This window comes from Meles meles, chromosome 10, assembly GCF_922984935.1.
Source record: "Meles meles chromosome 10, mMelMel3.1 paternal haplotype, whole genome shotgun sequence".
Classification (NCBI taxonomy): domain Eukaryota; kingdom Metazoa; phylum Chordata; class Mammalia; order Carnivora; family Mustelidae; genus Meles; species Meles meles.
The window spans coordinates 16,686,537-16,704,471 of NC_060075.1; the positions used below are offsets into that span (position 1 = coordinate 16,686,537).

General features: G+C 38.3%; 1 protein-coding gene across 1 annotated transcript in view; it reads right to left on the minus strand.

Moving 5' to 3' along the window:
* Window positions 1–2,841: 2,841 nt before the first annotated feature.
* The window catches only part of CHRM2 (cholinergic receptor muscarinic 2), a 149,920-nt gene continuing 134,826 nt past the window's right edge, over window positions 2,842–17,935 (minus strand). The window contains exon 3 of the mRNA XM_046021626.1: window positions 2,842–8,423. Coding sequence (XP_045877582.1) covers window positions 6,968–8,368 — 1,401 coding nt within the window. The 5' untranslated portion in view covers window positions 8,369–8,423 and the 3' untranslated portion in view covers window positions 2,842–6,967. The remainder of the gene's footprint in view (window positions 8,424–17,935) is intronic.

Sequence of the window (17,935 nt, forward strand, 5' to 3'; positions counted from 1 at the left end):
GTAAATATCACTCGTGTTTTTATACCATCCACAGGTACGAAGAGCTATAAACCTAAACAGAATGGATTTTGGAAGAAATGTGCTGCAAAATCATTACTTTTTTCTTGTACGCAGCTCTCTAGATAGTCTGGTTGATATTGAAAGCACCATATTGTATAGTTGTTTAGTGTTTGGGGGTACCCATCATGAAGATATGTATTTGTAGATATGCCTTCCAGGGGTTATGGTAGATTCAGGTATTTTCTCATCATGAGTTCATGTAATTGCTTCCTTTGGAGAGATTGTCTTCAGATGACTGGGATGTGTTGGTGAAAGACACAAAGCTAAAATGTATTGATCCTAACAGCTTTGAGAACATTCTGCAACCATAATACCGAATTTTTTTCTTTAGTGCCCGGCTGACCTGAGTTCAATGTCTTCTCTAGCAGACTTTTGAAAGTCATGGAAAGATTATGCCTCTGAGCACTGTCAAGATATAGAAGATGAAACTTGTGTTTATATGCATGTATATGTTGTTTGTGTGAATTCTATGTGTTTATGTGAGTGTGCATATGTATTTATGTGCCTGAGTATGTGTGTTAAGAAGAGGTTGTAGAATTCCTTCAAAAGCAAATATTTTTTACTGGACATTACTTCTAAACAAAATAATGGAATGATTCATTTTAAATACTCCTATGAGGAGAATGTTTGCATATATAATTTGCATATACATTCTATGCAAAAATACATGATGTAAGAGACAATATAAAATGTATTTTAAAGTATTTTTTATTGGAGGTATCACAGAATTCAAGTTTCTGCTGTATTTATCTTTAACCTTTAATATGCTAATGGTTCTTCAAGTAAACTTATCAATATGGTTATTTTTAATCTTTGGCATTGAGATCATGGTGCTAGAATTTTCCCAAAAGACAGAAAATATGAACAGCCTACTTGTAAGTAAGCAACAAACTTGATGTCTAAGAAAAAAAATTTCTCCCCTGTGGCTGGTGTTTTAAATGAAAGTTTTCACTGTCTGTAACAGATGTCTTGCTAATTATCATAATGCTTTGGTGACATTTTTCATTAGACTATAAAAAGTAGTCGTTCTCAAAGGGAGGTTCACACCAGGATTGCTGGGGTACTTGAACAAATTCTCAGACTCCACCTCAGACCTACTGATGGGGCCCAGCAATCTGCAGGTGATTCTGTATCAGGCTGGAGTTTGAGAACTGACCTGTGGCTAAATAGAATATGGTCCTGGCAAAGACACTCACACCATCACAAATGTAGGCACCTGCACTATATACAAAGGCGGTAAGGACAGCAGGACTTACAATGTGAAGGAAATTACTTTAAGGGTAGAGTGAATCATGTTAGTCTTTTCGTACAACTAGTTCCACTATAATCCAGATTTGAACTGGCCACCTCTGCAACCTACTGTAATTCTCCCTGGACACAGACACACAATTCATTCACTAGCCCCATCCTTCTTATAATAATGACTTCATTATCGTATAATAATGACTTTAAAAAGGATACCCATTCTAAAAAAAAAAAAAAAAAAAAATCCTTTGATAAAATCTCTGAAGAAAGGCACATTTCCAGTAGAGGTACAGTTGAAAGATTGGGGTGAGCTCCTGGGTAAATGGTGCAAATTCAGAAGACGGATGCTCTTTTAGTCTCTGTAATTTCCCATGACCTACTGTGTGTGTAGGAAGCCAAAGGACAGATTTTATAGGATGTCACTTATTTAATATCTATATTCCACAACTTACCATATTGTTTCTTCAGTTTTTGATTGAAAGAAACTGATACATGTTATAACGTGGAAAATTCTTCCTTTATGATGGCAAGATGTTTATCCTGTCTCAGTATTTGCAACCACCTAGTCAGCAATAACATTTGACCATCCATCGAGAGAGTATTCAGTCAACTTCTAAAAAATGAAATGAGAACATTTCACTGGACCAATAAACTAATGAGAATGGGTAGAAAAACCTCAATTGTTTTGTTTGTTTTTCTAGAAATGATTCTGGTTCAGATAAGAGACAACAATGCACAAGGTGGATTGTGACATAACAGGTAAAATTTAGGAAGTGGACAGACGGTGACGCATATTATAAGATTTGCATAGAAAACTAGAATTCACTGAAAATCATCTCTCCCATTGCCGACTTCAATAACTAAAGACTAATAGGGATCTTGGAGATGTTCAGTGTTTCTACCTTTTAATCAAATGTAAGTGTCTCTTGGGATGGCATGCCCCATATCAACTAAAATCATAACAGTATTTGTTAACTAGGAATTCAGGCTAATGAGCCAAGGAAAATGTTCCCGGGAATGTGGGTAGTTGAGTGGGCAACAAGGAGAGGAAGAGAAGGTGCTATGAAGAAAATGTAGGGCATTCAGAAACAAACCACCTATTTCATCATTTCTTGGAGAAACCTGCAATATCCTAGACTAGAAATTTCTGACATTTAAGGTATGGAATGCTATATTGGACTCAATCTAAAAAGAATGGTTTATAAAATACAGTGCTTGTACTTTTTTTTTTTACCTTGCTTCTCAGAATAAAAACATTCTGAAGGTCATCCTTTCCTCCTTGTATGATTATTTTTTATTTGACAAAAATCAGTTAATTTGGAGGAGAGCAAAGCTGTATGTCAATGAATTGGTTGCAATCTCATCAGGCAATCAGACGTGAGATCAACACAGCTGTTGGAACAGTAACAGCCAGAAAGATTCGAGTCACAGGCCAGTCGGGAGCATAGGAGCAAAGAGCATTCTCGTCACGTGGGCTGACACCAGCAAAGATTTATTAATATATTCCTCCAAGAGATATTTAAAATCAGTGCCATGCTTTCAAAGATTATGAAACAGCTTAATAGTAATATGGGTAGGATTTTGGCTGTTCTTAAACCTCTTCCTTCAAAAGCAATTTAAAAAATTGGGCATATAAAATCTAGTCTTGTTACTCTCTAAAGCAACATATAACATACTGCATATTAAGATTTTGTGTATAATATATTTATTTGCATACAGAAATATGTATTTCTATGATACAGTTCATTACTTTATTTATAGAGTATGTATAGTAAGCATACAGCATATTCCAGAAAGATACATTAAATATGCACACAGTTCATGCTGCAGCGTGCACCCTTTTCAAAGAAGCATATTTAAGAAGCATGGTATTATATGTACATGCTGAAAATACACTTTGCACAATTCATCCAGCTTTGGGTGCTTCCCTAATCTATTTGCAACACCAGTGCTGTGGTTGTTGAAAGGGATATCATCAAACTGGGGAAAGGCAACTACCAGTGAACTACGCAGGAGAAAATAAAAGTAGATTGCATTTCTATGTGTATGTTGCCATCATTTTGAATTTCTGTCTTCCCCGGTGTCAGATCTCCAGGTTCAAAAAAGCAGTAAATGGATAAAGAGCAGAAGTGTGTGGGACCTCCAACTTCCACATACAAATGGGAAAGCGTATCCCATGTGACTTATTATATTGGTGACTTTGTTTTAACACTTTGGAGCTGATGTTAAAATTAATTCAAACTGGTAAAGGGGGAATCATTTCTTTTTTTTTTTTTTAAAGAAATGAACTGGCTTTTTGACATTCTTAATCTCCTCTTCTTGTAAGACCACTCTGGGATATTTACATTATTGCTATGAGGAAAGAAGAAATTCTTGACAGATATTCACCTTCCCAGTGCAAATAAAGGAGGTGAATCATATAGTTTCTGAGAGAGGCTCTCAATGGTTTTGAAAGGAAAAGTGGCAGCTCCAACAGAAACTGACCACATCGACTGCAATCCTTTTAATGGCCAGTTACCAGCAACCTCAATTGACTGGACTCTGTGACAATCGTAATGGGACATGAAGATGTTGGAGACAATGTGCTATTGCATGGTCTGGTAACTGTGGATATGTCGATGTCCCCTGTGTTCCCAATCTGTGAATTACAAGTACACCAGACTCATGGATGACAGTATGTCTGATACACAATTGGTGAGCATTACCTTTTGAAACAGGTGAGCAATTTGCAGTGATATTCTAATAGTGATATAGGATTACTTTGCCATGTATACGAAGCAAGCTCTAGAATTCCTTAAAATAGACCAGGGTTTCTCGACTTTGGTATGATCGACATTGGAGCTGTTAATTCTTAATTGTATGTGCGAGGGGGAGGCTATCCTGTGCTCTGTGAGCTGTTTAGCAGCCTCCCCGGCCTCTATCTACCAGGATGTCCTTAGCTCTCCCCCAGGTTGTGACCACCAACAATGTCTCCACACATTGTTAAATGTCCCTGGGGGTGCAACATTGTTCCTGTGTGAGAGCCACTGAAATAGACAAATCCAGCAACAGTTAATGCAAACCTTTGAATACAACCTCTGTGCCTTTCTAATCATCTACCATGTTCAGTATTCTTTCCATTTCTCTGATTCTAGTTGGCAAAGTTTCCATGACGGGTCAGTCTATAGTCACATCTTTGCTGTGATGCGTGATGGTTTCTCTTTCAACAAGGCTGTGGTGGCTATGGGCGAAGACCAAGAACAGAAAGAAGGAAGGGAAGGGTGCAATGGCAACGAAGAGCAAGAGGCAGTTTGATTCACTGTGAGTTGAATTGTTAGAGTGGACCAGAAAAGACCCATACCCAGACTCCTGAATCCTTGAATCCAAAGAGTTTGTCCCAACTAAAGCTGAATCTACAGCATAAAAGGACAAGTTAGTAAGTGAAATATTCAGCCAGTCAGTTGTTTCATGTACAGCAAACCAAAGAGCCCGTTGGCTTGATGTCCCTTCCACTCAACTGATTCACTGATTTGAAGAAATAAAATAAAAATCAATGCGGATTTAAAAATTGTAAACATCTCAGTAACTGTAGAGTAAAGGAATCTGTATGAACTGATGGTGTATGTTTATATCCAGGAGATTTGTGGGGGAATGACTGAAGTTATTCTAACAGGAAGTTAATTTTATAAAGGGTAAGTTACACGCAACTATTGTTGGCAATTTGCTTCTTAATAACGCTTTTTTGTTGTTTACCTTGTGCTTTTTTTTTAACTCTCAAAATTGTTGAGATGCCATCGATGAGGCAAGTCATACTGAAAAATTAATCATGCTACTCATATGGATATTAGTGGCCAAGATATCATAAGGCCCATAGATCTAAAATGTGAAATAGGAAATTTAAGTTGGTTTTTACAAATTTGATTTCTATTGAGTGGGCCATCTTTAGAAAATCTGATTTTAAGACTATAGCACATAAAGAAAGAAAAAAAGTTGAGGGATTAAAAAATAGCTAAATGTGAATCAACACAATCATGTATTTATTAGGTATACCAAATAAAACGTCTCTACGTGGACAAGATTCTATATAAAGCCACTGTTTGGGTAACAGTTCCTGATCTGACTTTTGATGGTCTAGAACTAAAGACATAATGAGAAGTGACACAGGCACAGCTACCGATTTTGCTGATTTTCCGCAAATTCAGCCGATTCTTCAGATTTTGCTGATCTCACGTGGCCTCCATTTGTGATCCGCTACACGTCTGCCACAAAGATTACTATACTTCTATGGACAGAATTTTGAAGTTACACAATTTTAGGGAGAATTGACAATTTGAGGAAGATGGAACAGGTGGTTTTGGGAAATGTTTTTTAATGACTTTTTCTTTTCCAATGGGACAGGGGATGGCTATAAGCAATCTCATTTGACTATGAATTGAGTTTCACTTGATAACCGGCATTGAAGAGAAGGCCTTATTCTCTTGGGACTGACCCAGAAGTCACTGGTGCCACAAGAGTATGTGAATCCTACTTAGGATTCTAAATGAGTAAAGTAGCTTCGTCCTCCTGACAAAGGCCAGAAGTTCAATTTTTCAAGTCAGCCATTACATACATGGGTCAGGCAAATTCCGGTTGAAAGGGAATGCCCTCTCAGCCTTCAATTTGCCTATTGCAAAATTCATCTGGCCTCGGTAAACTTCCTCCAACTAAAAAGGACTACTATTTAGTTTGACAAAACCTCAGCTTACAAAATGACTTTGGTTTCTCAAGCATGTTTATGTATTAGGTAGGCTATTCCATTCACAAAAGGAGCTCGTTTAGGAGAAAACCCAACTGGTGAAAACATTTCACCTAAAGGACCATAAGCAAACTAAGTGATTACAGGCTTTTATACGCCCAAAGAATGCAAATGACACAGTGGGCAGGGGTGAAAGGCCCATTCTCATGGCTGTGTCTGGTTGTATTTGGTGGAAGTCCTGCAGATTTTTGCCCTTACACAATGTAGAACAGGGAAGTACAAAAGCCGATGCTATCAGGAGAAAAATAATGATATGATCTAGTTATGGTTTTTGTTCGTTTGCTTTCTTTTGATGGTGGGAAAAGGGAAACGTGAGTGGAAAAGAGCATTTAGTATGTTGTAATTCTCCAAATAAAACTGTAACAAAAGAATAATACATGCTTAGCACTCTGGAGACCTTTCTACATTCTGTTTTGACTCTCTTTCTTGACTTTTCCATTGTGTGATGTCTATTTCCTTATGTGTAAGTCTCCATGTTAGCTTGTAACTGTGGCACTTCATCCTTGTATGGACACACAGGAACAAAAACAACAAAAAAAATGGAAAAAAAAAAAGCGAGGTTATTCTTCTTCTGCAGAGATAAAATCGTAGATTCAGAAGCCCTTCTTCAAGAGAGTACAAGAAAGCGTAGATAGTCCCTCAAATCCACAACTCCAACATGTCTCTTTCATGGTCTCACTGCTCCTAAACTGACAGGGTTTATAAGGTGCGGGTTTCTCAAACTGGAGCATAGGCACGATAAAAGTGTCACTGTTAGGCTCCTTAATTGCACATTCCATAATAAGACTATAAAGTGCAATGGCAGAGAATTTTAAAACTGGGAGCTCTTTTATCCCCTTTCTTTTTCCCAAGCTCCCCTGACCACCTTCCTTCTGCACAAAGATGTTTTTACCTTGTAGCGCCTATGTTCTTATAATGACACATGAGAAGATGTTTAAAGGTCTTCTTGAAGGTGGCGTTACAAAGTGCATAGCAGGCAGGGTTGATAGTGCTGTTGATATAACAGAGCCAATAGCCAATTGTCCACACTGTGTTGGGGATGCAGGGTGCACAGAAGGTGTTGATGAGCACCATGACATTGTATGGGGCCCAAGTGATGATGAAAGCCAACAGAATAGCCAAGATCGTCCTGGTCACTTTCTTCTCCCGGGAGGGAGGAGGCTTCTTTTTGGCGGGCTGCTTAGTCATCTTCACAATCTTGCGAGCTACAATGTTCTGCTTTTCATCTCCGTTCTGACCTGCAGAGCCAACGAGCTCCACGGTGGTATTAGTTGGGGTACACAAATCACCTTTTGGGGTCTTGGTGACAATTTTGATGCATGTTTGCTTAGAATTCTCATCCTTGGAGTGACCCAGAGAAGTGGACACTGTGTTCTCATCCTGGGTGACTTCATCATCTCTCATGTTCGAGGCGACGGCACTGACGGAGGTGGAATCGTTGGAGCTCTCTTTCTCCTCTCCCTGGACACAGTTTTCGGTCACTGCATCTCTGGGGGCTTTGCCATTCTGGATTTTGTTGTGCTCCAGGCCATCATCACTGCCGGGCACGTTGTTGTTGTTTGGCTTCACTATCCTGCCTTGTACCAGACTGGGAGAAACTGGGTCTTGGTTGGCCACAGGCTCCTTCTTGTCCTTCTTTATCCTGCTCTTGCTGGCTCGGGATATGTGCCAGTATAACACAGTCATGATGATCACAGGCAAATAGAAGGCCGCGATGGCAGTACCAAAGGTGACAGCGGCATTGGAGAAAAACTGAATGTAGCATTCCCCATCCTCCACAGTCCTCACCCCTACGATGAACTGCCAGAAGAGAATGGCCGGGGCCCAGAGGATAAAGGAGAGGACCCAGGCAGCGGCAATCATCATACCTGCCATTTTCGTGGTCCGCTTCACTGGGTAGGTGAGTGGTTTTGTGACGCAGAAGTACCTGTCAAAGCTGATAATGAGCAGATTCATCACGGACGCGTTGCTGACCACATAGTCCAGGGCTAGCCAAAGGTCACATACCACAGGTCCCAAAGGCCAGTAGCCAATCACAGTGTAGAGGGTGTACAAGTTCATGGAGAAAACACCAATGATGAGGTCAGCACAGGCCAGGCTGAACAAAAAGTAATTGTTGACGGTCTGGAGGTGGCGGTTGACTTTAATGGAGACCATGACCAGAATGTTCCCAATGATGGTCACCAAACTGAGGGATCCAGCCACAAGGACAATAAACACCACTTCAAATGTCTTATAAGGACTGGTCAGAGCCAGGCCACTGTTAGAGGAGTTTGTTGAGTTATTCATTTTGTGTTCTCTAATCAGTAGCCAAGTAGCCAAGTAGCCAAATACACATTTAAACCTGCAGGGAAATAGAATAAAATGAACAAATATAATATAAACATTGCATTAAAGATATCAGCTTTCTTCCTTTTGAACCTCGATTTTTTCTCCAAAATCTTCATTCCTTCTCCTCTATGTTTATTGTGCCTATCTGACTCAATTCCCCACATAAAAGGCAAAGACTGGAACACTCAAAAGATCCTTTCAGGTTGGCAATGTATTTGAAGTTCGGTAACATTTTGAATGTGTCCATATCTAGATATGAATATTTGTCTATCATTTGTCTAACTAAGTATACTATTTAAAAAAATTTTAAAGATTTTATTTATTTAGAGAGCATGAGTGGGGAGAGGGGCAGAGGAAAAGAAGAGAGACAATCTCAAGCAGACCCAGTGTTGAGCGCAGAGCCTGCCGTGACCCTGCTCATGACCCTGAGCTCATGACCTGAGCCGAAACCAAGAGTTGGGTGCTTAACTGAGTCACCCAGGTGCCCCTGAGTATATTATTAATGAATTAAACTGAATGAACTAAAATTATACCTAAGACTTTCCAAAGCATGAAGAGGTTTCTGGTATGTACATAAAAATTAATAAGCCGATGGGAGGAAGAAAGCATAAAACTTAAAATAATGAGTATGTGACTTTTATAGTCAATAGCACCTTTCCACCTGGAAGCTTTAAGTATCAGTATCATAATGATACTGACATTGATACTAATAAAGGTAAGATAATAATTCATTAGCCAATACCCTTCTCCCAAAGACTGTTACTTTTCTCTGATCTCTATTTTACACTTGTAGTTAGCATCACGTACTCAACATTTCCAATATTCTATGTCCTGCAAAAGAAGTTATTTATTAAATGCATATTGACAATGATTACGTGAATTTTCTGAATGTTTTGTTTTTTCAAGTCACTACCAAATTTATTATTCTACTGTTCTTCCTGCCAAATCTTTGGTGCAGTCAGGCTAGGATTTATATTTGTTTGTCAGAAGAAGGAACTGAAGCCCAGAAAGAGTCAATAATTTATATAAGGTCACATATCAAGTCAATCAGAGATTAAGACTATGAACAGAATTTATTCTTTCACTTTGTCCTCACATACCTACTGAGCAACTTCTCTGTATTAAGCATTTGCTATAGGCTGGATATTCAGTGATGATTAAGACCAGATCCCAGCATGGGAGATGTGTGTGCTCTGGTGGCAGTCATGGGTTGCCAAAGAAGCAATTATGAAACGTGAGTGTCCTTTCTGCTGCCAAGCCCTGCTGAGTTTTAATAAATGCATAATTATCATTTTTCAGACAATATCGCCCAAGTCTAGTGACAGACTGCATATTGGAAGTTCTATTTCAGTTACAGTTACACAACTGTGCACAGAGGTCTGCTTGGGGATGTTCATTCAGAAATGTTATAGCAAAACAAAAACAAAAACAAAAACAAACAAACCCTGGAAATATTACAATGACCCCCTGACAGAGGACTGGTTAAATATATTACGGAATACTCTTACAACGGAATAGTATGCAGCTCTTAAAACAAAGAGGCAGATATGTGTGGTCGGGCATTGTTGTGGGAAGTTGCAGTCAGAAGACAGTATGATGGAAGCAGGACTCACAATGTTAAGAATAGAGTTCCATTTAAGCAGACAGGTGATGACGCATATGATATGCATCTGTAGATCCTGAGGAAACGCTGAAGAGTTTACTCAAGGAAATGATGTTAATGAAGAGTAACTAAACATTTTGCCTTCCAAAATGATACATGAGGTGTCAGTTACCGCACCAAGAAAAAGGGTCTTACAAAGTGTTATTTACTTTTGACATCAGATCCTTCAGAATACTGCCCAATGCATCCATTGTGAATATATAATTATAATTTATATAAACACATAATTTAGGGTGCCTGGGCGGCTCAGTGGGTTAAAGCCTCTGCCTTCGGCTCAGGTCATGTTCCCAGGGTCCTGGGATCGAGCCCCGCGTCGGGCTCTCTGCTCAGCAGGGAACCTGCTTCCCCCTCTCTCTTCGCCTGCCTCTCTGCCTACTTGTGATCTCTGTCTGTCAAATAAATAAATAAAATCTTTAAAAAAAAACCCCACATAATTTAGTTTATATTATTTCCAGTCTCACCCCAGACCTCCGGAGTCAGAGCTGTAAGCCATGTCAAGAAACACCCCTCTACAACCTCTCCTGTGCTATCTCTTGTAAAATGTGGTTCCTTATGTCTCGTCCCCACCCTTGTACACCACAACCTATTTCTCTGGGCTTGGTCCTCACCCATTACATAAACATTCCTAGTGTCTCTTGCCTATTACCTTCAGGAGGAACACTTTCTTCAATATTCTGTTCCTCACTGGGTGTTATGAAGAGTTTGGTTTTGTTAACGCATAACACAACATGCATCCACTGGAGATCTTGAAATGTATTCCCAGCAGGTAAGGAGGACTACTGTAACTAGGAGGTTTCTACTTCTATAGATCCGCTGTTCATACCTTGACTCACGGGACACTAACTGATACACCTCTCTAGGGTTTTTTTCCCTCCTTCGCTGGAAAAGCTGCGAATTTTGGCTTCTGAGTCTTCCTAGCTCTACCATCCAGCTTCCTGCCTTAAATGTAATTGGTGCTCAAAGTGTTTATTCAATCAAAACAGGGTTAACAATTAGTGTTATTAATTCATTCTCTATTTACTTACCCAGGAGAATTGTTTAGTAACATTTCTCTTTAAAAGCACTTTTTTGGGGGTCATGATCCATACAGCTGTCTATTCACGAAATTTATTTGAACCAAGTAGTTTCACTAATCCAATCATTGATTCCAATGATTCCTTATTAGCTAAGGTAACTGTAAGACAGAATCCTGACTTGCTTATAAGCTTGCTTTTGTCTCTTTTTTAAACTCATTGAGATTTTAAAATTGAGTTTTATTTACGCTTCACAAATCATTCTTATTAATAAATTTTGACTGAAAAACACCATTTACTTTCTGAATGTCCTGTTTGACACTTCATTCTTCACATTCATTTTAATAAAACGTAGGACTATATTTATTTTCATTTTAAGAAGTCTTCTTCTGGAGAATTATGTATAAATATGACATTTTGTCAAAAAATAAACTAGTTTGATCTCTTATTTCGTGGATTAAGAAAGGGTGAGAGTAAGTGATTTGTCCATAGTCATCTGGCCTTTGCCATTGCTTGTGCTAAGAATAATACCTATTATTATTCTAAACATCGCAGTAATACAGAGATGTATGATTCTAAATAAATTTGCTAGTTTGTTTTCCTCCTTCCCCCTCTTCCCCTCTTCTTGTTTACAAGGAACATGCATTACATTTGGGCTAAAAAACAAACAACCCCAAAACAAAGAATCCATAAAGCTAAAAGAAAAAGTCTTGGGACTCTCAACCCTATGTTATCTCACCTTATATTAACAACTCTAAAATATGTAAACACATCCTATGACCCCCGTGATCTGAAGACAGAAGCTGAGGCCACAGAAGAGGCTGAAGTGATCACTCTCGGTTTCAAGGCTACTGAGCGAAAAGTCTGCCACTAAAACTAATATTCTTACCTTTGAGATAGCTACTCCTTCCCTGTTTCCCGCCTCCACTTGAGAATTATACTTTATCCATGAGAAATTGTTAGGCGTTTGTATAATGGTGAACTATACCCAAAGGTTGCTAGCTAAGTCACATTCTATCTGGGGGACCTGGAGTTCTGCCCAGGTAGAACAGAGCAAATTTATATAATAATATACTTTGTTGCTATCAATCTCCTCTAAATTCTTAGAGTTCTAATATTTGCTCGTTTATACTAAGGCTATATGTAAAAATGGAAAACATTTCACTCAGAGGCAAGCACACACGTTTAAGGGATGGCGTTCTGTCTCCCCACGTGACGCACAAGGCCCGCTGCTCTTTTGTTAAAAGAAAACAGCTTCTTTTTGTCTCTTCCCACCTCTGCTGTTTACATTTCTGGAAAAGTTTTTGCTTCTGGTGGGGCAGCGCAGGGTTTTATTAAAGCAAAAACTGTTACATCAGTGATGAAATGACATAATCACAACAGACTAAACAATGAAGATGACCTTCAGGATTTAGTATTTGACTACGGCAAGTGGGTAACAACCCCGTTGGTATTTTACAATGTTAGCATATGACTAAGTTTTGAGAGTATTATGGAAACTTAGGAGAAAAACATTTTTCTAGCCTTAGTTTCTTTACTACTGGAGCCTCTATGCATAGCAGTGAGGAAGGCATCATGGCTTAATATTATCCTTGCAAAGTTGAGAGGGCTATCTCTGCTCTTAATTATAAGCTGTGAGAGTCTGACCATGTCACTAAACTTCCATGAACCTTAATTTTCTTTTTTTTTTTCTCAAATAAGAATAATACTAACCCCATTTTTCCTCTGAAGCTGTAGGAAAGTTCAAAGTGAGATAATGTCTCTGAACCATGACCTATAAATGTTAACACTGAGTAAGTGCCATTAATATTTACATTTGTTAAGTGGGTATAAATTAATCACTTTTCTTAATAGTTGACAGAAAATTGTGTGTGGGGGGGAATGAAACACACTAAGAATGAGGAGGTGTAGTAGGAGTGGTAATACTAAATTATCATCATCCATGATATTATCAATAACATTAAATCATCTATGACAATATATTGACAATAATTAGTAGGTATTGGGTATGATTGCTCTTCCCAGCAACTCCTGAGGTATTACTATTATTATGTGCTTTTTTATACACATCGAACAAAAGATCAAAGAATTGTTATTTGAGATTCAAACCTCGTGTGTCTAACTCCAGATTCTGCTACAAATATTTATTGTTTGTCTGAGGAGCAATCTTACTTGGCAGCAAATGTGTGCCCCAAATATTTATTCCTATAACCTGCCATGACTAAGCCTCTTGCCCCAAATTCAAGTTGGGTCCTTGGTTTAGACAACGAAGGACCATCGTGTCCAGGATAAAATTGTGACTTTGGGCAGGCGCTGTTCACAATAAGATACAGAATAGCAAGGAAGTTTTCTGATTATGTAAATACATGACATTTAAGATTTAAAATATTTTCCTAAAAGCAATCATCATAAAAATATGTCACCATGTGAATTAATACATAAGCCCTCACCGAAGTATTCCCGTTACATAGAAGTTGTACACAAAGAAGTTCAATAATATTTTTATGAAGTTATAGAGAGAATGCTAATTAAAATGATTTAAAAAAACAGATTCTGGTTGGGTCATGGACACTGGGGAAGGTATGTGCTATGGTGAGTGCTATGAAGTGTGTAAATCTGGCGATTCACAGACCTGTACCCCTGGGGCTAATAATACATTATATGTTAATAAAAAATTTTTTTAAAAAAGATTCTGATATGTATTTAGATACACAATGGAAGTTCAATCTAAAAAATGGGATTTTATTCACACTCTGCCCAAGCCAGGCAGCATGCCTGATATATAATGATCTCTTCATAGGTACATCCACAGTTTAATAAGCTAATCATAAATTTATCCACACATGAGTTCTAACCTGAGTGTCAGAATTTTTTGCATGTTATTTTATTTAATTATCACAATAACCTGGAAAGAATTATTGTCTTTTCCAGTTTTACAGATGACAATGATTAGAGAGCTGGCAAGTACTGAGGCCATGGTTCAAATTTAGGTATCTGACTCCACTATGCCCCCTGTGACATGAAACTTGAATAAAAAAGTTGTTTTCTAGAAGAGTAAGAAAAGTCAGGAAAACAAAACAAAACGAAACAGGGAGTCCATGACTGATAACTAGAATCCAGAGAGAAGATACATAATTATATAACAAAATTTCAGAAGAAGAAATCAAGAGGAAGTCACATGAAGTTGACTTTATAATTGTTTATATTTATTTAACTTTAGTTTTTCAAATGTAATCTTGGTGTATATTACTTTTTATAGATTTCTAATTTCTGCTGCTATTTGAACACATTACCAAAAATGGCAGGGTGTGCTGAGTGTTCTCCGTCCACGTCTTTCACACTGAGCTCTGAGAAGCAGCCCAGCTTGAGCAAACATGGGGGATAAAATCATCAGCCTCACCAAGGTTGATTGAACATCCCTCAATGGGTAAGCAATAACGCCCATGGTAGCTTTTTAAATGGTTCATATAAGGGCTAAACACGCAGTCTGTTCTGAGATAATGAAAAGTTTACTTCAATAATATTATGTCAAAATATACAGCTGTCAGTACAAAATACTGCTATTACAGAAAACATGAAATTATAAAGATGGTACAATATAGTGTTTTAGAGAAACGTCAGACTCTCATTAGGAGCGAGACTACCTACTACTGAGGAGTTAGCGGAGACATTCTCATCGTCTCCTCTCTGCCCAATGAATGAGATGTGGTCAGTTTACACTGTGTTATCACCAATTAGAAAGCAGATAGAGCTTATTTTTTTATTTATATATTTAAAAATAAATATAATGTATTATATAATAATCTGATGAATGAGATATTAACGTAAAATTACCCTGACATCGGAGAGCTGAACACTGGGGCATACAGCCTATATTGTTTTAGATCTTCTACACATTCAATTAATCCCACTGGTATACAAATAGCATAGGCATAGGTGCTTAATAGGCTTTGGGACTGTTCCTACCTCAATGATCCATCATGAATGACGACGGAGAGAAAAAGAAAGAAAGGCAAGAGAAACGAGGAGAGATGTTAGGGAAGTCTGAGGAACAAAGTCCCCTTCTTTAAAGAAAGTTTCAATTTTGATACCAATGCAGTAGATAACGCAGTTTGCCTATATTTTGATGACCCCTACAATCTTTACGTAGGGGTAAGAGAGAGCTCTGGCCTGGGGCTCAGGGGACAGTGCTGCTCTGAGAGCTGAATACCGACATTCCACACTCTGGTACTTTGACAGCATCAGGCAGAAATGGAATACATTTCTGCTTTTCTTCCCATTTGAATCAGACTTCCCTTTAGCCAAAGGACACATTAGGAGTGAGTAGGCATATCGAGAGATTTTTCACGACTCCTGAATTTCACTACATGAGCAGCTGGAGTGGGGTGAGGGTCGCAGGAGCAACAGGGCCCTGCTGGGAGACCAGGGCTAGCTCCTTTGTTGTTGTCGTTGCTGTTTTAATTTATTCTAAACCCCCTTATTGAATTTCTGTTGTGAACAGATTTTCATATACTCTCAAGGGCTTCCAAGGATGGAAGGGAAGGAGGAATGAATGACCAGACGAAACTGAACACATTCTTGTCTACAAGGAGCTTATACTCTCAGGGAGATAGAAATGACTGATGGGATTTCTAGCTACTGAAAATAGCTCTGGGCCAATATAATTACAAGTGTCACGACTCAAAATCCATAGAGGGAGGCTGGTCAGATTGGGATGAAAAATAAAGAAGTTTTCCTGGATACCTTACCTAGTAGATCTATCACTTTCTCTTTTTCTTCTTCCCCCTCAACATTTGTGTGTGACATATATATATACACACATATACACACACACACATACATATATATATATGGTATGCTAATATAAATATAATACATAAAAATATGACATATGTAATAGAAATAGAAATATAGGGGCGCCTGGGTGGCTCGGTGGGTTGAGGCCTCTGCCTTCGGCTCAGGTCATGGTCTCAGGGTCTTGGGATCAAGCCCCGCATTGGGCTCTCTGCTCAAGCGGAGAGCCTGCTTCCTCCTCTCTCTCTCTGCCTGCCTCTCTGCCTACTTGTGATCTCTGTCAAATACATAAGTAAAAATCTTAAAAAAAAAAAGAAATAGAAATATATATATATATTTCTATTTCTAAATATATATATAAATATATATATATATATAATATATATATATATATATTTCCTGTGTGCATCATATTACATTTCTCAGAAAGTGCAATATACTCTTAGGGGTGTTCACTCCACTGCACTGAGCCTGACAAGCTTTAGGTTCTGAAACACACTGTAAGGATGAGCTGTTAAATCACCTACACTGGGTTTTTAATTCTATCTCAAAGGATATGTCAAAAGTATTTTGGAAGCTATGTGTAGAGTTGTTCTCATTTAGAAAACTTCAGCACAGGACTGCAGACTATACCGGATATGCATTACGTAAAATATTTGAAAAAAGAGACAACCACACTTAAACTACATTTATCAAGCTGTATCCTTAAGGTTTGTGTACTTATCTGTATGCAAATTGTACTTTTGTTAAAAAGAAGAAAAAATGTACAAGCAAATGGTAGAGAAAGAGTGAAAGTAGCAGAAACAGCAATCTGAGCCCCACATCAATGCAAATGAGAGAATTCCATGATTTTTTTCCAATGTAAAAACCTTAAAGAACTTTTAAGCCCTTATTACAATGTACATATTAGCAGTTTTGGCTCCCTGTCAAACATACTATTCTTAGTGACGCTGGATAGACTTCCACTCCCTGTTCGCCAAACTATCTTTTCCTTTCTTAAAACACATCCTAATCAACACTTACTCTAGAAATATGTCATGACTAAGAGGGAAAGAGACCTTAAAATGGTTTAACGGGTACCCTAGTCCTTGCTTTTGTGTCTGTGGCACATTTTAGCTATTTTCCACACACTGTACCTCCTTCCAAAAAGGAAAAGAGTTTCTGGACAACTCTAAACAAAACACACTATGGGATAAACCATTCTTTAGACTTTTCAAAATGAAATTCCATCGGAGTAAGCACTGGGGAACCCTTCCTTTTCTGTCCTAGGAGCCTGACAGAACTCAGCATTGATGATGAACATAGTCTCCTACCTAAATGGTGCCAACCAAACCGTGCTCTCTAGGGCCAACAGCCGCAAAGCTAGAGAAATCCCTCTGTCTAAAGGTTATTATGCCTGACAAGGAGAGTGAAAGGAAAATGGAAGCAATTCTCAGAAAGCTACTGAAAGTTGTGTATGATTAGGCAGCTGTATTTGAGTCAATGTCTGTGTCTTTCTTATCGTCTCAAGAAGTTGGAAATTTGTACGGTTGGCTTTTTAAAAATTTTGTTCTTTTTTTCCCCCTAAAGTCGGCAGGCTGCTGGTTTAATAACTCTAAATTAGTTAATTCATTGCTTTGAATTAAACATGTGAATCAAATTTGCAGAGGAGTTGAGGCTTGTTATGATATGACAGAAAATTCTAGAATGAAAGCTGTTGTTCCAGAGAAGCTGAGCAATTGCAAACAATGCATCCCTTTAGGGATCCTTTTCAATGGCACACGTGCCTTCCACTGGAAGCTGAGACAGAACACAAAGCAACATGGAACTTCAGAGAGTAGGTCAAGGACAGTTTTGAAAAGAGAAGAAAGAATCAGTTTAGGGTCACCGAGCAGCTAAAAGAGTTGTAAGTTAGTATGTTTCCTCTGAAGTACTCTTCAGATTCACATAGTTAAGAATTAATAGGACCGGAAATCATGAAAAGATTAGGAGGCACACACAGAAGCTCATTTCTCTTCCTCTGATTACAAAGAAAATGCAAATTTTAATAACACATCTTCTAACAGGTAGAGAAAA